This window comes from Anas platyrhynchos, chromosome 15 (genome assembly GCF_047663525.1).
Source record: "Anas platyrhynchos isolate ZD024472 breed Pekin duck chromosome 15, IASCAAS_PekinDuck_T2T, whole genome shotgun sequence".
Lineage (NCBI taxonomy): Eukaryota > Metazoa > Chordata > Aves > Anseriformes > Anatidae > Anas > Anas platyrhynchos.
This window is the reverse complement of record NC_092601.1, coordinates 18,366,944-18,394,646: the sequence shown is the minus strand read 5'-3', so window position 1 is coordinate 18,394,646 and position 27,703 is coordinate 18,366,944. Positions and strand designations below refer to the sequence as shown.

The following is a 27,703-nucleotide window of genomic DNA, read 5'->3' as shown; positions in this document are numbered from 1 at the left end:
TTCAAAATAGCTGATAAACATGTTAAGTGTGCTAAGAAAGCTGGGAGTGGGGAGGGAGCAGGGGTTTGGGTACGTGCCTTGAGTCAACACCAGCTTTTCTCTGTGTTGCCACAGACACCTGAGCTGTAGGTGGGCATGATGGGACAAGCTGGAGTTTGGGACACAACTGGCTTTTCAAACTTCTCTTGAAAGGCATCGATAAAGTGACCAAACAAAGGTTTTTTCAATTCTGAGTACACGGAATTACTCATCTGCATCCAAAGAAATTGAGAGAGGGACTGTGGGCAATTTCGTAGTGGCTTGAGGACTCGGTTCTGAGGGTCAGAGAAATGAAGTCAGAACTAGATGAAAGATAAGTTAATGTCCATTCCTTGTTAGACTCTGCAGCAGGTCTCATTTTCCTTGCTGAAGTCCTTACAAGCTGACCTTTCGCTTGGAGAGAACACAAGTTCAGTCAAGTTGATTCCCCTGGCTGCTGATGCGCCATCCTGGGGACATCGTGGGGAATCCCACCGTGTGTTGTTCTGCCAAAGGAGCAGGACAAACCCGTCACGACATTCCTCTGCATGCATAAAGATCCCATATAACCAAATGCAAGCTCTTTAAAAAGAACGTTGTTTACTTCTTGGAGTAGAGCAGCCTGCAGGATTGGAAAGCCCGTAATGTCGTGTTGGAGGAACTTGGCACGTTTCTGGTGATAGGGAGACAGGGATCTCAGGGAGTACAATTCTGGAGCTGTAAGATGGTTGTGAATGGCAAATGGGTCCTGTGCAGGGCAAGGAAGGAATGCATCTATTCACTGCTCTTGTCCCTCCACGCAGCCTCTCTGAGGGCTCAGCGTTCCCTGTGGTGTCCTAGGGAATGGCAAGCATTAACAAACAGCACACATTTATTTGTACTGCTGAGCATTTGCATCTTCAAGGACTTACAGGTGTGTCCAGCGCTCCAAACCCATCCTGTAATTTCAGATGTAGTTTTGAGAAGCTGGAGACACACCCTGGTTTGCTCAGTCAAAAGCAGCCCTCTACAGCTGGAGACCTGCGCACTGAGGACGCAGCAACCAGCAGCTGGAAGGTGAGTGCCACCAGTAATCCTCCAAGGAGGGCTCTGCAAACTGATACTGTCTTCTCCCGGAGAGGAATCTAGCTTAACTATCTGAATTATCTCATGCAATGAAGTGTTTTGCCAGACTTAGCAGACTCTCAATAGCTTTGTGTGCTTTGGATCCAGTTTCAGATAGGTTTTGCGAAGCGTGTTGATATGTGTAAGATCGTTTGCAAGATAGTTATTTGAACGAGCACCTTTCAACTCTCCTATTTTTATTTTTGTAGTTAAGTATTATTCATATTCGATTTTTCTTGGCTGAAATAAGGTGATTCCTTGTGTGCATGGGCACCCTAAAGACCTCTGCAGAAATGTTGCCTTTGCTCCCGCGGCTTGGCTTCCTCTTTTTGGTTGGTGAGTATTACCATGAGGGTGCCGGGTGTCCTGGGAGGATTTTCCTCACAAACAGCTGAAGCTGAGATAGCCCTCAAAAGGGAAGATTATGCTGAAATGCCATTGAACGTTATTTAGGTGGTTGCTTGAAATCCCCAGCCTTTAGTCCTGCTTATTATTGTGTCTGTGAACTGAAATATATTAGTTCCTGTAGCAAATTAGCAATTAGTTTCTGCTCCTTCTACTGGAATATGCAGGTGTCTCTGGGAAACCCTGATGAAAATCTGATTTTCCAGTTTTATATTGACATCTTGTACAGGGAGAGAAGTCTCTGCCCAGTAGAAGTACACATGTTGCTTGTAAAAGTTAATGGCTCTTAATGCAATTGTTTTTAAGACTGGCAGGTCAGTAATGCCTGTGGGGGACGGAGCTGGTCCTGTCCCTTACGGCTGCCATGCCTGGGCACTAAGAAGGCACAAGAGTGACAGCAGTGTTCTGGAAAGGCTTTGTTTCCAGAGCAATGAACACAAATCTTTGACGATTCATGACACAAGAGGAGTCTGTAGCCCTTACATAGAATTAGGATTGTTGTGATAGTGAACTGGGGGCCTCCCCGGTCTTGCAGAATGAGGAGCCAATCTTCCTCTTCCTCCTTTCCCACACGGATCTCTGAGCATTGCTCTTACAGGTCAATGGGACGATTTCTGTGCTTAAAGATAAACATATGTGTAAGACCTTTCCAAGACTGGGGCCAGAGGGCTTGGCTTTATTTTTCCAAGGTCCGATCCTGAGGTGAGGAGGAAGTGATTATTATGGGTGGAAACAGTCCCAGCTCCGTCTGCAAGCAGGGAAGCATGGCCTCTGGCACTGAGCTCTTGGTTACTTCGGGAACTCCTCTGGGACATTATCTAGGAGTAAATCTAATGTATGTTAGGATTAGAGGAACGTACCAGGCCACCTATGGGTATGGTTCCTTTGCCTGTTACTTAGTGGCAGTTCCCTATTAATTAAACGATTAAGAAGGTGTAGCAAGTAGTAATCAAAAAAGCTGTTACACTAATTAGGGACTCCTCTAATCCATCCCTACAAGCTGTTTGACAATCCTTTTGTTAATGTGGGCCATTGTATGGAGAATTCATTCACACCCAGTACGCCACTGCCTTCCATCTCCTCCCCCTTCCCCATCACAGCTCAGTGATGAGGGTCTCCCATCCCCTTGATTTGTGCCCAAATATTACCACGGGTTTGACTGGGACTGTCCTGGTCTTGCACAGCCCAGGCTTTTAGCCACAGGGTGTGGAGGAACCACAGGTCACGACACCATGAAGCACATCAGCATTTGGGGATCTTCTCTCTCTTCCCAGAAGGGAGAACACTCCTGTGTGAGAAGTACATGGACAAAAATGACTTGGCAGTGACTCAGCACCACCCAAATTGGGCCCGTCAGCCCTGCAGTGTAACCTCAGGAGCTTAAACCATTGTCTTCTCCCTCTCACTGCCTCTGGTTTTATGTGGCATTTGTTGCAGACACTTGTTCTGTCCTGTCACAAACCAATGGAAGTCCATACCTTAATCTTTTTTTTTTTTTTTTTCTGTACACAAGAGATGCTGAGCTTGGCAGGCTTCTAATCTGAAGTAAATAATGGTAATGCCAAGGAGAATTGAGTTTGTCCATGCTGGTTTGGTTTCTAAGCTCACATTTCACCATATTTTGAACTTCACGGTATTGGGAGGGGAGATGTAAGTTTACTTTGGGAACAATGTGTGGAGTAGTGAAGTTGTTGGGAAACAAAGTGTAGGGTAGTGGAGAGCTTGCAGGGACCTGCCGAGAGCCAGCAGGGGCAGGTTGGTTTCTTTTAGTAAATCCCTGCTGAGCTCTTAGGGCTGACACACATGGGCACTGCCTGCGCCCTGTGCAGTCCTGCAGCACTGGAGTCTTTTAATCCAGTGAAGGACTTAGCAGGAGAGGTGTGAAAAACAAGAAAGGCTTGGCCACAGCTGACAGAAATGATTCTGTGGAATACTGTGTCCAGAATGAAGAACAGAATAATGCAGGGAGATGAGTGAGGTTCAGGACCTATTAAGCCATTTGGGGGTTGGACTGAGAATGAGCCCTCTGTCCTGTATTTGCTGCTAAAATCACACCACGTTGTCTTCCAGGTTGGCTGGCAGCTGATCCAGCTTCTGCTGAGACATACCTGGTAAGGCAAACTCTGTGTTTGAAGTGTCACCCATGTCTTTGCTTGCAAAGCACGTGTAGGTTGGTGGTCAGCACGGTTTCTCCTGACAGCAGGGAATTGATGGGCATCAGCTGCCACAAACCAAATTAAGGGTGTTGTGAGGGAGGTGGGTGCTAACTGCCCTTCCCCTGGGTGGTATCTCTGAAGTGGGGATGGCGTCTCCAGATCTGTGCAGGGCTGCAGCACACGCACATCACCAGACGCTGCAGGGGAGGTGGCGTTGGATTACTGACCACACTCAGATCTTGGGAGCAGTCCATCCCATGGGCCTGGTGCCAGAGTGATGGGAGGACTTGCATAACCCTGAACGTTCTGGCTGTTTAATATAAAAAAACAGTAGTGATATCAACTTTGCAGATGGCAACTACCTAACATGTCAGGATAGGAGCTTCAGATGTAGGTATTTGTGTGTTTTCAGGCCAGATCCAAGTACAAATGGTTGTAGGGTCCATGCTTCTCTGTATGAAATGATCACAAATAACATCACTCTGTAGTTACACTGGTATCTCTTTTCTCTCTTTCTCCCTGCTCAGTGCTCCAGCTCCCCTGTCAATGGTGAGTTTCTTACCAAGTAATTTCCCTACAGTAGATTCAAACATGGCTCTGTATACGTTTTTCTATCACAGTGCCTTTATCTTTGTCTCTTTCTCTCTCTTTTTGGGAAATCAGAAACTGCCGTGTGTGCTTCAGTGAAAAGGTATGTGAACCATCAGCAAATTACCTTGGCACCATTTCCCTGGGGAGTGTTACTGGTTTGTTGGGGATGTCACTTTGGGTGGCAGGAAGCCTCTGAAGCCTGGTGTAGCACCTTCCTCCCTGCAGAGTCCCAGAGATGCCTGTGGGCAGGGAGAGCCCTTGTTTTGCTGGATTGAATTGCAAAGGGAAAATGGTTTCCTGGGGCTCAGTGTCTGTGCAGGGCAAAGAAAGGCAGGGCAAGTCCCTGATGTGCAAGACAGCTTGTCACGGGTGGGATTTACTGCTCCAAGAACCTTGGCATCAGTGCTGAGCTTGGCTTAGCTGGTGATGGGGTACTAGGACACAGACAGGTCAGCTTCAAACCTTCATTTAATTTGGTTTCTACCTAAGGGTAAACAGTTTACAGGTACTTTCTCCCTGCTCCCAAATGGTGCCAGCTAATGATGCTTATCATCGGGGTTGTTTGTTTGCTCTTCTGCATTCGTTTTTTTGGGCTGTGCCTCGTTAAGGCTGCCTGGCATTAACGGGTGGGCCGGACCCTTTCCTGGAGGGTAGCGGATGGCTGTCCCTGCTGCAGGTATCTGAATGAAAATATTCAGTGAGAAATGAGAATCAGTGAGAAGGGATTGCCTTGCAGAGCCATTCACCAGTGAATGACCAACTGCACATCCTGCAGCTGGGCAGTTCTGCATGGCACAGCTGTGCTCGCTGTAAACAGGAGCATCATCAGAGCTAAAAAGAATTGGGGGAAATATGCACTGGAAAAGAGCATCCTCTGGAAAAAGAGGAAAAATCAGAGTCACAGCCTATCAGACTGGTAGCCTCTCCCCCTTCTCTCCCACCTGCAGTCTCCCAGACAAATTTGTTTGCTACCTGAGCCCCTCTGCAGTGAGCAACCTGAGCAGAGACGATGCTTTAAGCTTGGCCCGCAGGATCACCAAGAACTGCCCGTTGAAAGTGACACACAGAGGAATAAACGGAGAGCGAGCTCCCTCCTTCCTGACAACAGAGGAACTGCAGGTAATCGGCTGTCCAGCCTCACCGCAGTTCTTCATACAGCTAGACAGCAGTTTTGAGAATTGAGGATTCAACTCTTGTGCCTCCCATATAAGCTCCTAGAGCTCACCTTTATGTTTTTTTTTTTTTTGCTTGTTTGTTTGTTTTCTTTAGTTTTGTTTTTGTTTTTAATTTATTATTATTATTATGGTGTCTGGCTGGTGCTTTATGATCTGCAAATCTCAGTGATAGAGGCAGTCCGTTCACAGGCACCATCACACAAATTTGAGGCAGAAAACCCAGTGATTTAAGACATCCAAAGCTTGTAGGATCAAATAGGCTCATCTCATTATTCTTCTGACTTTCTTTTCTGTATGGGACCTCTTCAGGTTGCATCTTCTTTGGTGAGCAAGTTTGAGCATTTCACTCCTGCAATCCTGCGTGAATTGGGCCAGGTTGCTGTTGGGCTGTCCGTATCCGACATCGAAAATAAAATAAGTGATGAAGACCTTGAAGCATCTCTTCCTGCCCTGGGTGAAGTTCGTGGCTGGAATGCTGACCAGTCCAGTGCTATTATCAATAAACTGCTCCGCTCTGGCTATCAGGTACAAAGATCGAGGTCCAGAAATGCACCTTACACCCGGTATAGCTAGTTGCACAAATGATCTTTGGCCCTTTGTGTACTCATGCCTGCATGTATTTCCCTTCAGATTTCAGATGGACAGAGCCTGGCAAAGCTGGGGAGCTTGGTGGCTGGCCTCAGCAGCAGCACGCTTCAAAGTCTCCCTCCAGAAGTGATCTTGGAAGCCATTAAGTTGCCTGAGTTTGTCCAGCAGTTGGTGACCCTGCCCTCTGCTCTGAAAAGGACATTTGTGGAAATGGTGAAATTGTTTTTCTCTATGGACGTCACAAATTAGCAAAGCTCCCATGACTCACAGCCAAGAACACTGGTTACCTGGGGCCAGGCATTGGCACATACCTGCACACACACACACACACACACACACGGCATTCCCTCGGGGGTATTTGTCATTGCTAACCGAGTGTGCAGCAGGACAGGCATCCCACGTCCCTATCCCTGGACCCGTGTAGATGTCCTTGGCTGCCAGCCAGCGTGACCTGCCAAGCCTCTTAGGGCCTGGGGCAGGAGAGAGAGTTTTTCTACAGGGTATACTTGGAAGCTACTCCCCACTGAGCTGATAAGATGCTGTCAGGGAAAGGTTATTGCCATGGTTTGGGGTGAGACTGTGTGAGAAGTGAAGGCTGCTCTCAGGAAGCCCCTTTTAGGACAGACTAGCAATGCACTATACCATTTCCCAGTGTGACTGTACAGGTCTTGGACTTCTTTTCCCACTTTTCCCAGCCATGACTTTCACTTTCAAGTTGCATGTGCAGCATTTGAATTTGTTGTTATTCGTCCTCCCTCCTGTAGGAAAGCCACTGACCCGTGTTTGGTATAGCCTGTAGCATGTACTGGGGCAACGGGGCTGTCAGGGTTGTGTGTGATGCCTTAGGGAAATAACATCTTCACCAAAGGATTGCTCTGCAACGTGCCTTCTGGAGTTAAGATGTTGTTTGGGTTGTCAGAGAGGGAAGAAGTGTTCCTCCTTTCTGACCTACTAAAGGTTTTTAGGGCATAAAGCCAGGATCTGAGACAGAATCATCCCCTTTCATCAGAGCCTCAACTGTTAGCTCCATGCAGCTCTCCTAGTCTGATGCATGTGTCAAACAGGAAATATTTCGTATTAGGTCTTTGACAAATGCCCAGATGATCAACAGAGGAATTCCCCTGGCCTCTTTCCAAATTTTCATTTCCTCAACAGAAATTATTTTCGAATTGTTTATTTTTATGTATGTATGTGAATATACGTATGGTTTATTTGTTTGTTTGTTTTAAGATTTCTTCCAGTGTAAGCAACCCTGCTGAGTTGGTTAAACGTATCCCTGATGCTCTGGCTAGTTACATCCCAAAATCATTGCTTGTTTTTGAGGATGAGAAGCCCAGTATCGAAGATCTCAACAGAAAAATGTGGACCCGAGAACAGGTAAAATGCTAGCAGCTGGTGTCCTTCTCATCCCTCAGTGTCAGCCTTGGACACTGCAGAGCTGTGAGACCACTCTGCAAATCTGTTTGAAAATACAGGTGAATGTTGCAGAAGAGCATGGTAAACCACTGTCAATCTGGCTTTGCTCCACAGGCTGCCATGTTTTTCAGTGATGTGATAAAGAGAGAGCCTGACTTCAGCAGGTAGTGTTTTCTTACTCTCCTTCGGTTCTCCTTGCTTGCTTTGCTTGTGTTATCCATATTGCCTTTGTCACAAATGCTGCCTCATCATTTTTAATCTATAGCAAGAGATGGGAAAATACCATTCAAACACAAACACAGGCACATAGCACCAAGGCCTACAGGGTTTTAGCTGCAAAATGTGCCTGTAAGCCAGGCTTGCTTTCTAAAACAAGGCTTTATTTCGGTTTTGATGTGTGGCATGTAGTAAAAGCAAGTAGAGGAGACTGATCTTGTACATCAGGGCTCAGCAGTACAGCTTGGTGTGGAAAGTCTCCAGATTATGTTTATTCAAGCAGTGATGGCTCTTTGGTCTCCTACAAAATGCAAGAGTAGCAATTTTGAGTAGATGGAGATTGGAGAGCATTAAGATTTAAGGATGGGAGAGGTTTATGCTTGTCATATTTGTCATGTTATATACAGGAGATTATAATTGACGTTTCTCCTGAAGTTCTTGCACTTCTGATTTGCTTTCTGTAAATGTACAGGCTTTCCCAGTCAGTTCTCCAAGGCTACACATGCGCAGTTGCTAATGAAATAGGAACAGAAAGAGTTCAGCAGCTGGCCAAAGTCATGAAGAAGAAGAATGTCCAGCTAGGAGAAGACCAGGTCAGTTCCTGCATTCCAAAATGCTGCATTTGATATTGCAATGGAGATATCAATCAGGATTGTTCAGCAAGAACAAGAATGCTTTCAGCTTAAGGGACTAGAACAAATGTAACTGGTCTTGGGTCTCAATCACACTGTTTTGAATTTCTTCAGGGAGAGGCAAAGTCAAAACCCAGTTGGCTAGGTGTCTCAGAAACCAAAATCTCCAATTTCTGTCTTTTTATTTATTTCTTTAGAGTGGGGTAAAATCTTTATATTTATTTTTTCTTGTGTTTCCATGCTGTTTTCTTTCTCTGATATAAACTCCGTTATCCTTTCAGCTGAGTTGCTTAGCGAAGATGGTGACGCTGCATGGGATTCCCAAGGATTTAGATAGCTATCCAAAAGACCTGTTGCTATTTTTAAGGTAAATGGGCTATGGTTTTCATGTTGTTGTGTTAGGCATTGGTGGGGAAAAAAAGGCGTGACTTTGTAAGCTGGCTGGTAATGACTAATTCATGTTTGACATACGTTTCCAATTTGTTCAGGCATCCTTACAGAAAAAGAAAATCATACTGTGGAAAGCTTTCAAAACAGTTTTAAGGTCCTTTCAGATTTAATCATCCTTCGTCATGGTAAAACAGAATGAAGCTCTTTTTAGATATTTCTGCCTTGATGTGAAACCACTATGGCTTTTTAGTAATTTTTATCCTCTCTGAGGGGGCTTTTCCCTTACAGCATCAGATGAGATAGACAGTGGAGTGGATTTCTTTGTTCCAGTAGCTATCCGCTGTGGTTCTGTATCCAAATCTTGAACAATTTTAACTGAGTCTCACAATAGAGTCCTTCAGCTGAAAACGAGTTTTTGAAAAATGTGGACTTCATTCTTTGAGAAGAAACTGCATAGAGTTTAGACCATGTGTGTGGAAGGCATTATATTGAACAGAGCTGACCAACTGTTTGATCTCACCCAGCAGAATTCACAGAGTGTTTGTCTTTCTAGTCCTTCAGACTACGCAGCAACAGGAAGCTGCAGGCAGTACTTTGCTAGTGTTGGGAAAGCCAATCTTGATCTTCTGCAAAGAGACTCGTCTGAGCGAAAACAGCTGCTGTTGGAAGCTCTAGCATGTCTGGTATGTGGTCAGGGGACAACTCTGCTCAAAGCCGTGGAGAGTCTGGGGTTGTCAGCTGTCAACAAGACCAAGAATGCTCTTCTACAATGGTATCCAGTTCTATTTAATGCCTCTGTCTTGTATTGCTTTAGAAAATTTCTGGAACAGAAGTGAACGAGGAAAATGCAGAGATTCTGGGTCATCTGGTCTGTGACCTGGGTGAAGAATACATTAGAAGTTCTGGTGAGAATTTGCTGGAGCAGTTGAGCCAGTGTGCATCTTTCCTACCTGATCAAGAAGAGGCTATTAAGAGTGTGATCAGCAGTGGTAACACTACGTTTGGGTATGCATTTGTCTTCTTGGCATCTGTAAAATACTTCCCTAAAACAAAACCCTTGTCCTGTTGATACCTAAGCGAACTCCAGCTGACCAGCTTGATCATAAACTTGAATAATTTGTTTTAAATTTCACATTGGGCCTTTTATTTTGTTTTATCTGAACTTCTTTCAGTTGAAAATTTAGCCTGGAATTCAACTGAAAAATATATAGTTATTTCTGTCTCACCTGCAGTAGTTATCAAATCATTTTTGTGGTTTGTTTTTCACTAACCAAACTTATCTGAGATAGTCCTGATGAACACAGATGGGCTCTAGCTGTTTGTCACCTAACGGTTTTCAGAAAACATTCTGTTTCCACCTCCTAAACTGCCAGATGCTTAATGAGTCCCTTGCTGTCTCTAAGACACATTGTCCAAAGAGGCAAAATATTTTCCTTCCTGTGTCAAATGATCTAAGATCTTGGCACTGAATGGGCAATAGTAAGCAGTAGATACTCTTTGGTTTTCATGCTTAAGAAAATATTGTGTTTATTAAATGCCATTTTATTATACAGCTGCCCTATTCATGTTACTAACAGTTGCTTCTGCTCCACTGGAATGAAGGTTGGTGTAACAGGAAGTGACTGAGAAGTTTCAAGATATAAATCTTCTACTTTCTTAACTTAAAATATTATAAAGGCATAATGCTGGCAGCTTTTAAGTTCCTTTTTTTTTTTTTTTTTTTTTTTTTAATCCTTGAAAGCTAATCCCTACTAATTTTTGTATGCAGGCCTCCTTCAGTGTGGTCAGTTTCTACCTTGAATGAGCTCGCTGGGTTGATTCCCATATTTGATCACAGCATCTTGCAGAAGATCCCCAAGGTGGGTTACTCATAGGGGTGTGAGGAGTTTGGGAAGCACTCCTAGGATCTGCAGTATAGTAGAAATACTATAGAAATATAGTATATTAATATAATATACTATAGAAATACAGTAGAAATGACTGCGGTTGTTCATGCTTTCACTAGTATGTCTTCATATAAAAACATGGTGCCAAAGGGGTCAGATGGTCTGTGAAAAGTGAGGATTAATCAAGTCAGATGGCCTGCAACTGCCAACCTAGACTGCTGTAATCTTCCTCCTATAACTGTCAGAAGAGGACCACAGGTAGAAAGCAGTAGTAACTATATACAGAGCTTTGTGAGGAGTTAAAGTCATGTACAGGGCATGGAATACGGTAGAGTTTAAGCATTTAGAAATTACACTATGGCAAACCAAGGAAAGGTCTCTAAACTTCTAGCAGAAGTCTAGCTGCCCATAGTATCTCAACAATAAGGCTTCTCATCTGTGTGAATAATCACTTATTATGCTGATGATATACCCAAGATCGGAAAATCTTCCTGATGAAACTCTTTCTTTGCAGAATGCTTTAACTCTTTGGCTGAAAAACTTTGCACATGATTCGCCTTTGTCAAGGGAACAACTGGCCACCATTGTTGAAGAACTCCTGCCTGCTAGGCACAAGCGTGCTAGTGGTATGGGAACCTTCTCTGATCCATAACAGCAGTGTTCCCCCTGGTATTGGGCTTGACCCCAGTGCCTGTGGGACCCCCTGAATTTGTCTGAGTTGAGTTATGAAATAGTTGGTGGTAGGTTGCCCAGGAGGAGTATGGAACAATGACTGCATACCTGTCTACCTCCATCTTTATGGAGAGCACTCAAAGATTGAAGCAAAAGGATTTAACAAGGGGCAGTGGTGTTAGTTTATTTAATACTTTCTTCAACAGGTTGCCCAGACGACAAGAAGATAACAGACACAGTTCTTAACAATGACATGATGCCTCTTATGTATTCACCTGAAGAGTTACGTGCTTGCCTGAAGAATGTCTCTCTGGAGAATCACCTCTCTCAAATCCTGGACTATCCCTTCAGTAAAGAGCAATTGGCTGTGCTAAAGGAGAATCTGGATCAGGTAATGCCAGGCTGAAGGATGACAAATTATCCATTGATAAGATTGCTCAGGGACTTTTTCAGTTGAGTTTCAATGTCTCCAGGGACTGAAACTCCACCATCTCTCTGCACTCCTCTTCCAATGTTTGACCACCTTTACTGTGAAAATAGATTTTTCTTAAAACCTATTCAGAATTTTCATTGCTTGTTGACCCTTATCATTTCACCACACACCTCTGAGAAGACTGTGGTACCATTCTCCCTATAATCTCCCAGTAAGTAGTTGAAGATGGTAATTAAATCCTCTCCTAGCTTTTTCTTGTTCAGATTGAAATACCCAGCTTCCTCAGCCCCGCCGCTCCACATCCTATGTTGTGCCTCCAGCTCCTCAGCCAGCATGGACCTCTGCTAGACTTCCTAGTGTTTTCTAGACTTTGTCAAAGTCTTTAGTGCATCAGGGAGTCCCAAACTGGATGTAGTACCTAGATGGGGTCTCACAAGAGCCAAATGGAGGGGAATAATCACTTCTGATCTGCTGACTGTGCTGATGGTCCAGTGTTTGGTTAGTCTTCACCGCTTCAAGGTATACCTCCACTCATGTCTCTGTTGAGTCAATTTGCATTGCTGCAGGTTTTGTTCCCTCCCTGGGGCCTGCTTGCCTGAGCTGTCATACAGAAAAATGCATGACAGATGTGCTCAAGTAATCTCACTGGCTTTGGTTCTTCTTCCTTGCAGGCCTTTTAGGCTTTTCCACAGTGATCTTGCAAAGAGCATAGACATGACAAAGAGCATTCATAGCAATAACAGCAGTCTTTCCACAGACATACCCTGATGGGTATCCTGACAGTCTACTCTCCAAACTGGGCTCCTTCCTTGATACTGCCACCCTAGAAGAAATTAAAAGATGGAGGATAACTTCACCTAACACTCTGGCTTTCTTGCTAAAAAGTCTGCCCAAAGATAAACAGGTGGGGATTTCGATTTGCTTCCTGCCTAGGTTTGCTTCCTTGTTTGGGAACTGCTGGTTTAGAACCAGCTTAGTGGTTTCAAAGATGGTTGGTCCATCTTTGAAGTCCAAACAAGTAGATTTAAAACGTTTTGTTTTTATTGTGTAATTATTGCATTTGTTTTTCTTTTGAAGATGAAACCATAGATTCTGGCTAAAATTAACTTCTGAAAAAAAATAATTGTGTTCCTAGGCTATTGCACTGATTGAACGTTATGTTACCTTGGGAAATCCCTTGAACGCCACTGCACTGGAAGCAATTAATAGAAAAGACTTGTGCCTTCTAAATGCAACTGCGCTGAATAGGATAGACTCCAACGCCTTGAAGTGAGTCAAATATTGTGATGTTCTTGGCTGCTTGCAAAAACAATTCTGCATCAGCAAGTTCAGTTTAGTTTCTCTGCACTCAGTGAAAGGAAATCTAGGAAGCAACTCAGTACGTGCTTTGTGTCCGGGTTTAAAAGCCTGCTGTTCTCCATTCTGCCAGGAAGGGCTCCAATTTGCAATCAAATTTTTTTTCACAGAATCACAGAATTGTCTAGGTTGGAAGAGACCTCAAGATCATCGAGTCCAACCTCTGACCTAACACTATAACAAGTCCTCCACTAAACCATATCGGTGACAACAAAAAACATGGTTTGCAAGCATGCTTTTATCTAAAGGCAAAACAGAGTTGATGACATTTACTTTCCTCTGAAAGACTGCTAAATGAAATTAATTAAATAACTACATCTTTTCAAACACACAAACTTATCGTTACACCATCAGAGCCACCATTACTTAGAAGACATATCACATTGAGCAGTAGCCTGAGTCTTTTTTTTTTTTTTTAATTTAGCTTCTCTCCATACCTCTTCTATCTACTGGGAAATACCTGGGGTTATATGGAAGAGGAGGTAATCTGTCCTGTGTAGAAAAGCCCAGAGAGATACTCAGAATAGTTCAAAAATTATTCACATTGAAAATAATAAAAACTCTTCCTAAATGTTCATTTTTCTACAGACGGGTTTCTCTGAATTTTTCATCCTGTCCACAGTTTACGAAAGACATCTTATATGCTAAAGCAAAACGTGCTTTCTCAGACCAGCACTATTTACCTTCTTACTATAAGCACATTGAACCATATCTAGGTATGTAAAAGAACAATCTTTTACAGGGAAAGAGGGGGGTCTTAGCCAGAAGCTGAGTGGGGATCAAATACCATCTTAAGGTTTGGGAATTTTCAAAACCAAACCATTAAATGTTCTGGAGGGTCTACATCCTTTTCCAACTTGTAGGTGGCCTTAAATATTATTGAAAGAATCTGTACCTGACTTAGAATTCCCCAAATCAATTGCCCAACTGTCACAGGGAAAATCAGACTCTGGGCTTCTGGAATGGGTAAAGTCTGCTAGGACCCCTGAAAATCCAGCTGCTCATGCTTAATGCTTATCTCACAGCCATTCCCCATGTCAAAAAAATCAGATTTTCCCTGTTAACCCAAGAATTTATTCACAGCCTGAGTAAACTCTTCTTCCCCCTCCCATCTAGCGTCTGGCTTTGATGCAGGCTGATTTAATGGCCAATATCATAAAACCCTGCAGCAAAATGAACTAGCATCTTTTTTTTGTTGTTGTTGGTGGTTTTTTTTTGTTTGTTTTTTTTTGTTTTCAGTTGGAACTTACTCTGTTAGCAGCCCCAGCCTAATAAATTTAGAAGACATCACTGTATCTCCAGTCTATACAGATACACATCACTGCTAATTTGAGGGCTGATCTCCATGCTTGGAATAAAACGTTCTCTTTTCGGTCACAGGTGGAGCTCCTGGTGCGGATCTCAAAGCCCTAAGCAAGGACAACGTGAACATGAGTGTTGATACTTTGGCAAAGTTAAGAACAGACTCTTTGATGGTGAGCTGAATGTTGAAATTGTTTCACTCCCTGCGTGTATGCCGTGCTAAGGGGTTGTTTCTGGTTGCATTGTCCGCTGGTGTAAATCTGGAGTCATTCCATCACATTCAGAGTGATAATTGACTAGTGGAAAGAGGAGAACCAACCTGGAACTTCTGAAGAGGTTTGATTTGGAGTCATACATGGATGCTTACCCAATCTCACTGGGGAATTTCTTTAGTCCAAGCTCTCAGAGCAGTAGTAGGAGCCTTCCACTAGGCTACAGCACACAGCTATGTGACAAATCTTCTAACAAGAGCGTTAGCAGTAATATCATCAATTTTAGAAGAAAGCCTACTGACCTGGGCAAGGACTGGGGCCCTCATGTGGGTCAAGGGGATGTGTCATGAGAGGACAACAGAAAGAGGCTTTGAAGAATCACTGTGTTTATTCCCCTAACCTAAGGCAAGATTATTCCAACTGAAACTACTCACTGGAAGTTTGTCTTTCTTGTTCTTAACACTTGGGCTAATATAAACTTCACCAGTTCCTTGATCAGAGGTATTGTTGCCATTTCTGCCTTTACAGCTGTAAGCCTTGCTGTTTGATTTCTCCTAGAGCCTGACGCCTGCTGAAGTTAAGGGCTTGCTTGGGGTAAATATTCGTGATCTGGTGAAATGGCAGAACAAGTCTCCCATCCGGGAGTGGGTCCGAAGACAGAAACAAGCAGAACTGGATAAGCTGGCCATTGGGCTCACTGGGGGAACACAAGAAGGCTACATAATCATCGTCACACCTCAATTTCAGCGTACGTAGTATGTTAGGGCCTCTGATCATTGCGCTTTAAGTATTTATTTTGGGGCCACAGGAAGGAAAACCACTGCCTTGTGGAAATGGGGTGCCTTTGGTAGTCTGTAAGAGAAGTGAGTGTGCACCAAGCTGATGCGGGCCCTGAATCAGGGACCTTGCTTGAGGTGGTTGCTTTGGGCAGCACTGCCAAGCAGTTCTAGTCCTGCTCTCAGCTGTGTCCTTGGTCTGGGCTACTGCAGACCCCTTCCAGTGGCACGTGTCACTTCCCAGCCACCCAGCCCCTCTAAAACGTTGGGTAGTGCTCACCTGCTCCCTTCGCCTCCCCACATGGGGGGGAAGTAAATTCAGTTCTGCCAAGGATGATGGCTGCTTACCAGTTAGAAAGCCCTAGTCAGAAAGCCAAAGATCTTCCCCAGATGTGGCACAAAGGGATCTTCTCCCCACAGGGAGTGATTCAGTTGTTGGTTTCTTTGCACTGATGCCTCCCTCTTTTTTCCTCTAGCACCATCCTCATCCGCTCTGGGCACTGTGGCTATGGCAGCCCACCTCTTCCCTGCTCTGCTTCTCAGTTTCCTGATGACGATGGCCTTGTCTTGAAAATCTTCTCTCAGCAGGCAGCAAGATGAATGGGACCAGCCCGTGACCTGCTCTGAGGCAGACCAGTGGGATAAAGGGGGACTCAGTGCTAGCAGACAACTGCTACGTAGCCCGGTGTTCATTGCTAGGTGCTTTTCTCTTTCAAATCAATAGAAAAAAAAAAATGGTGTTCCATCTGAAGGGAAGATTTCAGACCCTTCAGAACAGGATCTTTTTTTCCCTTTGTACAGACCAAGCCCAGGTTATACCCAGCCATACTGCTGCAACAAAACCAATATCAATATTTCATTGTGTAACCCTGGTGGGTGTAAGGGTGAGCGAATCAGCTGTTCTGCATGTTAACAATTAAATTTCTCAGAGCTTGATCTCTCGACACTGCCAGGACCTCTGAGTGGGAGTAAAGTTTTCCGGCTGGTTGTAAAGAAATGGTGGAACTAAGTAAAAAATGCCAGAAGCAAAATATGAGTGTCTGTTGTCTTTTCTCCGTTTGCACTGCCTGCACCGTAGTGTCTGCAGGTATTGGATCAAATTAAGTGTCTGGGAGCCCCAGACAGGTGTGATAGTTTTCTATTTGAAAATCTGACTACAGAAATCTAAGGGCTGAGTCTGTTCTCAGCTTCCTCGTGGGACAGAATCATAGAATATCATAGAATCATAGAATATCCTGAGTTGGAAGGGACCCTTAAGGATCATCAAGTCCAACTCTTGACACCGCACAGGTCTACCCAAAAGTTCAGACCATGTGACTAAGTGCACAGTCCAATCTCTTCTTAAATTCAGACAGGCTCGGTGCAGTGACCACTTCCCTGGGGAGCCTGTTCCAGTGTGCAACCACTCTCTCTGTGAAGAACCCCCTCCTGATGTCAAGCCTAAATTTCCCCTGCCTCAGCTTAACCCCGTTCCCGCGGGTCCTGTCGCTGGTGTTAATGGAGAAAAGGTCTCCTGCCTCTCAACACCCCCTTACGAGGAAGTTGTAGACTGCGATGAGGTCTCCCCTCAGCCTCCTCTTCTCCAGGCTGAACAGGCCCAGTGCCCTCAGCCGTTCCTCGTACGTCTTCCCCTCCAGGCCTTTCACCATCTTCGTAGCCCTCCTCTGGACACTCTCCAACAGTTTCATGTCCTTTTTATACTGTGGTGCCCAGAACTGCACACAGTACTCGAGGTGAGGCCGCACCAGCGCAGAGTAGAGCGGGACAATCACCTCCCTCGACCTACTAGCGATGCCGTGCTTGATGCACCCCAGGACACGGTTGGCCCTCCTGGCTGCCAGGGCACACTGCTGGCTCATATTCAACTTGCTGTCTACCACGACCCCCAGATCCCTCTCTTCTAGGCTGCTCTCCAGCGTCTCATCGCCCAGTCTGTACGTGCAGCCAGGGTTTCCCCGTCCCAGGTGCAGGACCCGGCACTTGCTCTTATTGAACTTCATGCGGTTGGCGATCGCCCAGCTCTCCAACCTATCCAGATCCCTCTGCAAGGCCTTTCCACCCTCATTCGAGTCCACAACTCCTCCAAGTTTGGTGTCATCAGCAAACTTGCTCAAAATGCCTTCTATTCCTACATCCAGATCGTTTATAAAAAAACAGGCGTAAGAACTTTGTATAAGGCTTTCAGCATATTTTTTCCACTCATGGGGGATTTCTGTCTGAAAAAGCCCTAGTGCGAACTGTACTTTGTCAGCATCTAGCCCTTGAAATCCGTTTTGCTTTCCTGCAAAGGCATTATAAATATTTATTGTCTGCGGTTTACAGAAAAGGAATGTGAGAGACTGGTCTGTCCATCATTGCAGATCTCTGGGTGGCAAGAGACATTTCCTCATTGCCTGCATCCAGTGGTGCTGGGGCACTACCTAGGCTGGGAGGGAAGGGCGTGGGATTCCAAGAAAGGCAGCCTACATTTTTAACAGTATTTCCCCAAATCATGATTCCTTAAATAGAAATCTTGAGTTGTTTCCTCGTGCCTTGACTCACTCAATAAATGACATGAGAGAGTCTCCTCAGCCCGTGAAGAATTGAATTAGTGAGGAGGAAACTCTGCAAGCTGGAGGGAGAAATGCTTGCTTGCAGAAGAGCTGTGAGAGGAGAAGATAGAAGGAAGTCAGAGCAAAAGAAGTGGAAACTGTTCAGGTTTGTTAGCTGGAAAACAAACAAACAAAAAACACCAAAAACCACAAAGCACTAAACACATCAAAGAACACATTTTATTAGGGGAAAAAGTTGATTGATACTTTATTACATAGTATTGCAACAGTAATCAAGACAAACTATCTTCATTTAATCTTCCCTCTAATTAGGCCTGGCATAGTTTGAACAAACGCTGATCAAAAGTCTCAAACATTCATGAAGCAAGTTAAATGCAGTTTAGTGGATTTCTGGCCGAGCTTTCTGGCAGCGTTCCTGGGCCATATTTTACCTATCTTGCAGTGGCCAGTAGCTTGAATCCCTGAGTTTTCCCACTGCTTTCAGCAGATCCCAGTGGGACTGCATAGAAGTAAAACACCACCCAGTGTGAGTGAAGCTGTCAGAACCGTACCCGCTGTCAGCATTAATGCATTGCCAGCTCAGTCAATGTTACTGATACTGGTACTACACAGAGCAACTAGGTAGTAATTATCTGTTGGGCTGCTTTGGGATGGAAAATCATCTGTCCTCCTTTCACTTCCCAGCTTCAAAAATAATGAGCAAATTCCTTGCTGGAAGCAAACAGACCAACTCTTTTACTTTCCTGAGTTTCTGCGTTTCAGCAGGGAGCTCGCCAGCACCATTATTTTGCAGAATGGTGAAAAACTAAAGGAGGGATCTAGTGAGTATGGTGCTAGAGGTGGTGGTGTGGTGTCAGAGAAGCCCTTGCAGCAGTGCTAAGCCCACGGCTATGGTCAGTATGTGCACCAAGCAGGAGGAGAGCCTGGATCCTGATCCTGGAGAGGATCCTGATCCTGGAGAGAGAACACAGATGAGAAATAACTGGATTATCCATATCGATACCACGTGTGAGCTGTTAGGGCTGTAGAATTGCTTTGGGGTTCAGGTACCCTGAGGGACTGCATGTGTAGGACAACAGTTTTCTGCCTTTTGTCACATTGGCCATACCCTGCACCTTCAGGCTTGGACCTGCACCCCAGCTGCAATCACCACCTTGCCATGAGCAGTCAGGAGGACTGAGTCTTCTCTTAATTTTGTTAGTGTAAAACAGGAGTAAATCTGTTTGAGTCAATAAAACTACTGAAGTAGCTCTATCAGGATACAGGACTTCAGATTTTAGGGCTTCTGCAGTGATGCCTATTCAAGAAGACCACGTGCAGCTAAAATATGGAAGGCCTGTATCCTTGCCCTGTGAAAAATAAAGCAGAGCACTGGCATTACTGCAATTTCTCCAGCTTTCTGCAGAGTGGCTGGGGGCTGCTGTGCACTCAGAACATTACAAGACATCCTAAGAGGCAACCTTGCTGGACTTGCAGGATCTGAAGGCAGAATGCTGCAGACCCAGGGGCTGTAAGGCCCTGTGGAGACATTGCTACCTGGCGTGCCAGCAGCTATCTGGGGTTTCTTGTGGATAACAGCATGCCAGGATTGAACCTGGCAAGGAAAAAGGCAGATCGGCTGCTCTGGTCAGTGAAGATTTCTGCCTTGGTGTTGATTCCTAAGCCTTTCCTGACTCTTAACATGCCTTACCAGGTACGGGTTGCAGATTGATGTATCCACCAGAGTTTGGTTTCGGTGTCTCTGGCACACCTGTGGGTGTCTTCTTGGTGTTCTCACTCCTGGAGGTGGTGGAAGAGGGTCCGGGAAGTGCCGGAGGGGCACCAGTCTTGCAAGCAAACGTTGTGGTCTTGACCGTTGAGGAGCTGCCACCCTTCTGGGTGGAGACAGTGGTGTTGGGAACTGGGGTGGGCTTGTGGGGAAGGTTCATTTCTGTGGCTGTGATGGCAGCGGGTGCAGCGGTCGACTTTGGGACAAGGGCACTGGAAGCACCGGGGGTGCTCAGGCTGGTGGTGGAATGGGTGGCAGGAACTGGGCTGGTGGTGCCCCCGGGTGCTGGGGTGTTACTGGGCACCAGCAGGGTGCTGGTGCCACGGGTAACAGCCGGGTTGGTGACACCAGTGCTGGGGGGGGCACTGCCTGTGGCACCTGGGGGGGGGACGGAGCTGGGAGAGGTGGCGCTGGGGTTGGTGGCAGCAAGGATGGTGGCGAGGAGGGTGACAGCCGGGGTGGTGGTGGTCTTGTTTGGGGTGGCCGACTGGTGGATGAGGCACGGGGTGATGGAGCTGGGGGCCGGGGTGGGCCGGGCTGTGGGGGTGGCAGCGGGACCCACGGTGGTGCTGGGCCGGGGGGTGGAAGCGTGTGGGGCAGTGCTGGTAGGGAGGGTCGGGCTGACAGCCTTTGGGGTGGGGGTCTTGGGGCTGGTGTTTGGCGTAGTAGGAGGGCGGCTGCTCGTGGCAATGGGGCTGGGGGAAGTGAGGAGGGCGGTGGTGGTGGTGGGGGCGGCGGTCGTGGGGGTGCTACTGGCCGAGGTGGCGGGGTGAGGCGGGGGGGTGGTCCCTATGGGGCAGGGTTCCTCCATCCCCCCATGCAGGCAGATTCCCAGGATCCGGTCCAGCTCCTCCTGGCACTGTTTCTTGATCCAGCTAAGCACGGCGGTCTGGTTTTCGGCTTTCTTCAGTTCTTCAACTTCCGTCCCGAGCAGGTTTTTGACGTCCATGACACTGAGTTTCTGCAATACGTACGCGGCACCTTTGGTCAGCCCCACAGCTGGCACTGCCACAAGGTGCTTATCTAACGGGGCTGCAGAGCACGTAATAGCTTACAAAAGAACAAAAAGGTGAAAAATAGAGCCTTGGTGATTCGATGGGCCTGCGGCCTGGAGCCCCACAGCGCAGCCCTCGACTGGCCCTTCCCTTCAGTTACCTGCAGTTCGTTGGGATTTAGGGCAAGAAAAGTGTCCATGCTGATGGTGATGCCAGCGTTAGCCAAGTCCTTCAGGTCCTTTACTGGAGCTCCACCTTGAAGAAAGCACGTGGGGGCCTAAATCCATGCATCCCCGTGCCTCTTTGCCATGGGGAGGAAGGCGCAGGCTGGAGCACCCAGCACCTACCCAGGTAGGGCCGGATCTGGTCGTAATAGGCTTGGGTGCAGGCCTGGCCATCAAAGGCCTCCCGGGCTGTTCTGTACAGCTGGTCCTTTTTGCTCTGAGAGCAAGAGGAAATGTCCAGTTCTCCGGCGCTCCTGGGGAAAGGGAGGGTCACAGGGCAGGGCACGGGGCAACACCCAAGCCACTTCAAAAGCCCTTTGGGTGGCTGGGGGGAAGAAGTGGTTTGGCTCAGGCAGGAGCTGACAGGGGGACATGGCAGGGCCAGGACGGAGGTGGGAACTCACTGCCCCTCTGCCCTCCTCCCCCACCATCCCAGGCACAACACAGGGCCAGCAAATACCCCTACAGAGTTCTTTACCCGATTGCTTCTGGGGTTACTCCCTTGATCTGCTCCTCGCTCAGGCTGCACAGGCAGCTCCCACCGATTCTCCGAAGCAAGGGGCCGGTTAATTTGCCCCCCAGCTCCAGGTACCTTGCGATGAGCTGCTCCTTCTGGAAAACACAATCCAAGGGTTGTGTGTGTCTGGGGCAGGAAAACGCTCCTGGGGGGAAGGCGTGCGAGCTGCAAACCCCCTCCCATGCCTTGCTCGGGCACTGCCTTTGCTGCCACCAGCTGTCCCCCCATGTCCCCCAGCAGCGCGGGTACCTGGGCAGTGCTCCAGATGCCGTTCATGAGCAGGGCGTAGAGCGTGTCGCTGGAGGTCACCTGCCACTGCCTGATCTCCTGAGCCGAGAACTGCCGGGACAGCGGCCCCAGCAGCCTCAGCTGCTCCTCCGGGATCCCCGCGGGGTATATCTGTATGGCCAGAGGGTCAGAGAAGAGGGTCGGGAAGGGGGGATGCTTCTCTCATTGTCTTTATTAAGACAGGAGGTGCTCTCCATATCCCGAGGCAAATTCCAGCAGCCTAAGGAGCACTGAGAAACCCCTGTTTCCACCACACCACCACCCTTCTGCTCTCTGCCACGCATTTTTCACCCAGCTCATTTCCCCACCTATTTCCCCACCCTGCTGCCTCTCTGCCTTGCCCACGCCGTCCCCAGCCCCCAAACTCCTTGGTGCTTTGCAGGGCACCAAGGGGCATCACCCCAAGCACCAGCCCACCGCTGAGCACCTCCTGCTCCCGGCAGCGCCCAGACCCCGGTCCCACCCGTGCCAACCGGGGGACCGAGCAGCAGCCCCTGCCCTGCTTCATCCATCACCTCCAGCAGCTTTTTCTTCACCATCTGGAGGTATTCCGTGGAGAGCCCCTGATCCAGCACACGTGCCAGGCTCTTTTGCAGGACCAGATCGCTCAGGCAGAGGTAGAACTGCTCGGGGGTTTCGTAGTCGATGAGCAGGAGGCTGTCAGAGAGGGTGCTGGGGGTGATGGGTTTGGACGTGCAGCCTGCAGGTGGAGAGGACAATTCAGGGGTCAGCGTTTTCCCCCTACACCTGGCCCTGATCTCATCATGGGACCTTACAGCCCCCAGAAAAGCCCTGTGGAAGGGGCAGGTTATGGCAGTAATGCTGCTTGAACACCTCGTAGGGCAGGGCTGCGGTCAGCTTCCCGCCCCCAGTTCTCCCTCTCACTCTTGTGGCTTATTCACTTTCATTCGTCAGTTTTAAACTTATTCCTGGAGAACGTGCTTATGTTTCTGCAGGCCATATGCGATTTGCTTTGTCAATTAAAAGCTCTCTGGTCCAGCACAGCCACATGAGCTGCACGGGTCCCACAGTGCTGCCCCCCCCTGCAGCCCCCAGCACGCAGAAGGAACATTTCCCACATTTCCCCCACCTCCCCGGTTCCTTTATGGGCACTCTCCACTTTCTGCCTATCCTCTCCCCCTCCCTGGGGGCTTTTTTCACCCCACGAGCTTTGAGCAACAGAAAGGATCCAGAGGGAAGGGAAAGGCTCACGGTCTGCGCTCCGCTTCAGCCGGGGGTGAGAAGCTGCTGAGGCTGCTGTGAAGGTGCTCAGGAGGGTCAGGGACTTCTCCCTCTGGGACCACCCCTGGCTGCTGTAGGTGGCTGCGATGCTCCTGGCAAACGCCTCCCTCGTTGCCTGCCAGGGGAGGGCAGAGGGTGCTGGGTCCCGCGGCCGTGGCTTGGCCCCGATGGATGGATGGGCGCTTTGGGGTCGGCTTACCTTGGCCACCAGGCTCAGCGTGGTCTGGTTCAAAGCCAGCACGAGTGGCCCCAAACTTTGCAGAGTGTGTAAATCCCAGCCCGAAGGATCCCTGCAACCGACAGAAGGCACGGTCCAGCATCCTCACAGGTACACCGCCCCCCCTCCTGCTCACTTCCCAGCAAGCAGGGGCTCCTCACCCATACACCGTGCCACCCCCGAGGAGGGCGGCATTAACAGCACCCCGCTGGGCCCCCGTCAGCGCTGAGCAGAGCTTCAGATTCTCCAAGATGCCAGGATCCGAGGCCGTGATGGTGTCCGGCTCCATGTCACACACCAGCGCCCCGAGGCTGCCCAGCTGCTTGAGGCTCAGGCGGGAGCCGCTTGCGCCCTGGGAGAGGGACGTGGTGCTCATCCCATGCCCGGCACAGGGGGACCCTCACCATCCCCAGCACAGATCCCGTGGCACGGCCGCACTCACCACACAGGCCAGAGCCCCGTGCAGGATTGCCCTGCGCTGTGCTGAGCCCCGGGGCAGCAGCTCCAGGTTCCCGTGGGCAGCCAAGGAATAAAACTCCTCGCAGGTCTCGCCGCGCACCTCGGCCACACTGCGGGGAGCAAGAGTCAGCGGTGTGGGGAGGGGGGGGCTGGAAACGGGGGCACAGAGGCTGCCCCTTTTTGGAGAGTTGTTTTAAGGCATCCCTCCCTTCTGAGCAATGAGTGGAAAGGGGTGAGTTCGTGCGTTGGCCCGTGCTGGGGGTCTCATTCCCAGCCCCACACAGCCCATGCTGCTTTAGCTGGCCTTGGAGAGGGTGAGGAAGGGGCTGGGGGGCTGCGGGGCTGGGAGTGCCCTGTGTTGGTCTGAGGGTGCCACCAGCAGCAGGTGATTTTCATCACATCCTGCTCCGTGTGGAGCTCCCGAGGGGCACCAGGACACCCTCGGTACTCACTCGAAGAAGAGCAGCAGGTCAGGCGGGTAGCTGCTGAAGTCGGCCGTCAGGTTGTTGGCAGCGAGCAGCTGGGCCAGGCAGGACAGCTGGGCAAAGAAAAGCTTTTATTAACCACGCCGAGGACGTGCGAGCCCCCCTCCGCCCCAACAGCCCCCCCTGCCCACCTGGGTGCTGCTCAGCTCCACGCTTTTGTTCCGCATCTCCTGGGCGAGTGCCAGGACGGTGGCAGAGGGCAGGTGGTGGGCCTGGGAGCACTGGAATTCTTGCAGGACCGAGGTTGGAAGGCTGCAGGGGGCAGGTATGGCTGCATCGCATCCCTATTTTGGGTCCCTCCCTTCCTTCTCCCCCTGGCAAGGGTGAACCTGCCCTACCCTTCAGGAAATTCCCCTGTGCCTTGTCTGGGGCTGCGTGGGGCAAAGGGGCAGAGGTGCCATGACAAAGGAGATGCGGTGACAAAAGAGATGCCCTGACAAAAGGGATGCCGTGACAAAGGAGATGCCCTAGAGCCACAGGCAGTGTCCCCTGCAGCCCGGGGCAGTGCCAGGCTCCAGCTGCAGCAGGGTGCCCAGGGCTGTGGGTGAGGCAGAAACCAGCAGAGCCCGGAATTTTGGCCCAGGGGAGGAGGCTCCTGTTGTGCCTGTACCAGCCCAGTAAAGGGAAGGGCATTTTTTTTGTCTGTTTGTGCTACAACACAAGCCGATGGGGCTGAAATCCTAGCCCAGTACCAGAACCGGCTGCACCAGGTTTTAAATCTTCTCCAGCCCAAGTTCCCTGTCACGGCGGCGGTGACGCACGCGGGGAGAAATGCGACGGCCGCCCCAGCCAGGAGCCCCCGGCCGCACCCTGAGCCCCCCGCGCTCGCTGAGCCCTGCCAGGGGCTGGTACTTACCCAGCAAAGGGCTCGGTGGTGGACAGGACGGTGCCGAAGAGCAGGGCAGCCTGGGGGGGGGACAGGCAGACATCAGCTGCAGCGAGCCCAAAATCTGCTGGGGCTGGGCAGCGCTCCCAGCCTGGCTGCTGTGCCCGCAGGCTGCAGCCCTGGGGATGCTCCAGGTCACACGCAGGTGCAAAAGCCACCAGAGCCCGTGCCAAGGTTGGGGACAAACCCTTCAGCAGTGGGGCTCCCCCTGCCTCCCCTGGGACCCCCTCCCTTGGACTGGGAGCAGTATGGGGAGGTTGTGGGGCAGCTGCGAGCAAGCACAGTGGGGCCGTGGCATGGCCAGGATGGGGATGGGGCCAGGGCATGGTGACAGCTCTGCTGTTTTTGGGCCACTGCCGTGCCTTTGGAGCCCCTGAGACAACCCGCAGGGACTTACCAGTGCGGCTCGTGCCAGGCCTGTGGAAAATCCTGCAACAAAGCGAGACGGTGTTATAAAACGGGCAGAAGCACATGCAGAGGTGATAGGGGGCTGTTCTGCAGCAGCTCCAGCTTTAAAGGCCGGGACGATTTCCTTTCTCATTTTAGCAAGGTTTAGTAAACTCCGGGCCCTGATGTGGAGCCTGCTGCGGGCTGGCCAAAACTCCCCGAGCAGAGCCACGGCTGCTGATGGCAGAGCCCGGGGAGCGCAGCCTGGAGGCAGGCGGTGACTCACGGAGGCTGAGGACGAGGGTGGCCAGGGCGGGGGCCGCCAGCAGCATCCTGCCTGCTCCGGGGCTTCGTCTGCAGGTGGGCACCGAGCGGGGGCTGCAGTCGGGGGGGGTCCTGGTGCTGGTTGCCTCCGTCTGGAGCTGGGGCTGGAGCTGAGCCCCGGTGCTGCCCGCACAGGTCCTCGCGCAGCCACAGGAGGTTTCTGAATCCCGTATGGTGGGTGGCAGATCCCCTGCTCTGCCTGGTATTGAAATGAACTCCGTAAGGAGATGTCCTTGCTGGCACCCCGAGCTGGGGTTCCCTCGATCCCTTGGCTCCTCGTGGGGCCACAGCAGTGCAGGTGGGGAGAAATCCAGCACAAGGCGGCAGCCACCCCGCACGAAGCCCCACAAGCGGGTGCTGCACCCCCTGCATCCCGACCCCGAGAGCCCCCCCTACAGAAAATAAGTCCCTGCTCCAAAAGCTGGATCAGCAGATGTGAGAATTACCTTCCTGGCCTTGGAGCTTTGCTCTGCCGTGGGTTTCAGGCCCCCACCTGCACCGGGAGCCCGCCTGCCCCGCGCCAGCCGCCAGGGATGAGCAGCGCCGGGGAGCGGTGCAGCCCTTATCTCCTGCGGGGTGGGGATGGTGCTCTGAAAAACGGGGTGTGACGGAGGCAGTTTCTCAACAGTGTTTTGTAAAGTTGCTTTCTTTCCTTTCCTTTTCCCTTTTTTTTTTTTTTTTTCATTTATGTAAAGGGTCACTTTGAACTTTGGGGCTAACGAATTAATGCCTCTGGGCCAGCAGCTCCTGTGCTCCTCACGGAGACAAAGGTCCTCCGGGTTAGCCACAACCCCTGAGCCACTTGGGGATATATTTTATAGGGCAGCTGGGGTTCGGAACACAGCAGTCCTCAGCTGAAGGCTCAGAACTCCTTTTCCTCACTGTTTTCCTCTTGCCCTGGCGGTGGGCAATCTCTGTTTCCTTTCTCACAGTTTTCTCCCCGGAATTTCTGGTCACGCTTCATGATGCCAGCCAGCACGTGCCATGAAAAAAGACGCAGAAAAAGAGGAAGCGAAGCCTTTCCAAGGAGATGCAATGAAAAGCCAGAGGGAAATGATGACGCAAGACTGTGAATGCAGTGCCTGTGACCTCTGAGCCCCGGGAGGAGACGGCAGCTGGGCAGTGAGGGGTCCAGATGTGTGTCCCAGCGAGGTGGGAGCTCCCCCTGCCCCTGGGTGCATTTTGGGGAACGTCAGCCTTCGCAGAGGGGCTGCACTCCCCTCCCTGTGGCTCCTGTTCGAGGGATGTGGGGGTCCTGCCCTGGTGCTGTCGGGGCTGGGGGCTGCTCGTTGCGGGGCCGTTCAGTGCCCGCTGCCCCCCGTGTCCCCCCGTCCCCGAGCTGGTGAACCGGTCCCGCAGCACAGGGGCTCGGGCAGCTGCTGGCAGAGGTTTCTGGTTTCTGTTTCAAAAGGATCCGTGATAAAAATAGCTGCTGCTGGAATGGTGCAATTACAGAAACTCGCTTGTGTGGGGCTGCTGGCAGGATGCGGCCACCACCCCAGCCTTCCTGGCAGGCGGTGGTGGGGAACAGGGGCGAGGGCACCGTGGGCACCTGTGGGGCACCATGGACACAGGATCTGCTCGGGGATCAAACCCAGCCCTTAAAAAACCTCAGGGGCTGTGCAGAACCCATCACGGGAGGTGGCCACGGACCCTCATGTGCTGGGAGCCTTTGTATTTTTGGTAGCGAGACGGGGTCGCTGCATCCCCAGCCTCCCGCGTCGGGAGGCAGCAGGAGAGCCCCCGCTCCTGGCGGCTGCTTCCCCGCTGTGGCCAGATCTCCAACACTAAAGCCTCACAACCTGAAGGCTGCACGTAATCTCTTTGGATCTTTTGTTTCTCCAGCTGCGCCAAGCTGAGGAATGAACTGATGTAAAAGTGGCACCGAAAACCGACGCCTGCAGGCAGCGCTCCCCACGGCCCCTACGGAGCCCAGCAGCGTGGGGCTGCGCTGCTCCCGCCCGTCCTTGCCAGAGGTCTGCACTCCTGGCAGTTAGGAGAAACTTTCCTTCCACCTCTGTTTGGTTTGGG

At 49.9% G+C, this 27,703-nt stretch overlaps 2 protein-coding genes across 3 annotated transcripts; one reads left to right on the top strand and one right to left on the bottom strand.

Annotated features, from left to right (window-relative positions):
* The first annotated feature begins 637 nt into the window (after positions 1–637).
* On the top strand, positions 638–16,359 carry LOC101798643 (mesothelin). The gene is made up of 23 exons (XM_027469349.3): positions 638–1,074; positions 1,373–1,458; positions 3,598–3,638; positions 4,211–4,232; positions 4,347–4,374; positions 5,222–5,393; positions 5,759–5,974; positions 6,080–6,250; positions 7,268–7,414; positions 7,568–7,617; positions 8,142–8,262; positions 8,583–8,668; positions 9,245–9,374; positions 9,506–9,696; positions 10,460–10,550; positions 11,092–11,203; positions 11,456–11,640; positions 12,440–12,586; positions 12,818–12,951; positions 13,627–13,754; positions 14,419–14,513; positions 15,111–15,300; positions 15,805–16,359. Exons 2-23 carry the CDS (start codon positions 1,389–1,391, stop codon positions 15,897–15,899), a joined length of 2,622 nt encoding a protein of 873 aa, XP_027325150.3. The 5' UTR covers positions 638–1,074; positions 1,373–1,388; the 3' UTR covers positions 15,900–16,359.
* A 1,726-nt stretch (positions 16,360–18,085) lies between these two features.
* LOC110354195 (mesothelin-like protein) lies at positions 18,086–27,144 on the bottom strand. 2 transcript variants are annotated; one of them, XM_038187164.2, is made up of 17 exons: positions 26,119–27,144; positions 25,635–25,871; positions 25,359–25,390; positions 24,932–24,981; positions 24,207–24,327; positions 24,043–24,128; positions 23,574–23,700; positions 23,293–23,483; positions 23,114–23,204; positions 22,885–23,029; positions 22,188–22,372; positions 21,634–21,783; positions 21,346–21,479; positions 20,991–21,121; positions 20,804–20,898; positions 19,571–20,609; positions 18,086–18,834 (listed from the first exon to the last, which is right to left on the bottom strand). In XM_038187164.2, exons 2-17 carry the CDS (start codon positions 25,678–25,680, stop codon positions 18,734–18,736), a joined length of 2,724 nt encoding a protein of 907 aa, XP_038043092.2. In that variant the 5' UTR covers positions 25,681–25,871; positions 26,119–27,144; the 3' UTR covers positions 18,086–18,733. The 2 variants fall into 2 exon arrangements, with proteins under 2 accessions (XP_038043092.2, XP_071879763.1); XM_072023662.1 differs by lacking the exons at positions 25,635–25,871; positions 26,119–27,144 and having other exon boundaries at positions 25,359–25,584.
* Positions 27,145–27,703: the final 559 nt, after the last annotated feature.

Coding starts and splice junctions, on each gene's coding strand:
- LOC101798643 (XM_027469349.3), top strand. CDS start 1,389: ATGGGCACCCTAAAGACCTCTGCAGAAATGTTGCCTTTGCTCCCGCGG. Junction 5,394..5,758: donor TGACAACAGAGGAACTGCAG/GTAATCGGCTGT, acceptor GGACCTCTTCAG/GTTGCATCTTCTTTGGTGAG. Junction 9,697..10,459: donor AGTGGTAACACTACGTTTGG/GTATGCATTTGT, acceptor TTTTGTATGCAG/GCCTCCTTCAGTGTGGTCAG.
- LOC110354195 (XM_072023662.1), bottom strand. CDS start 25,502: ATGAGAAAGGAAATCGTCCCGGCCTTTAAAGCTGGAGCTGCTGCAGAA. Junction 21,480..21,633: donor GCATCTGGAGCACTGCCCAG/GTACCCGCGCTG, acceptor TGTGTTTTCCAG/AAGGAGCAGCTCATCGCAAG. Junction 18,835..19,570: donor CAATCTGCAACCCGTACCTG/GTAAGGCATGTT, acceptor TTCTCTCTCCAG/GATCAGGATCCTCTCCAGGA.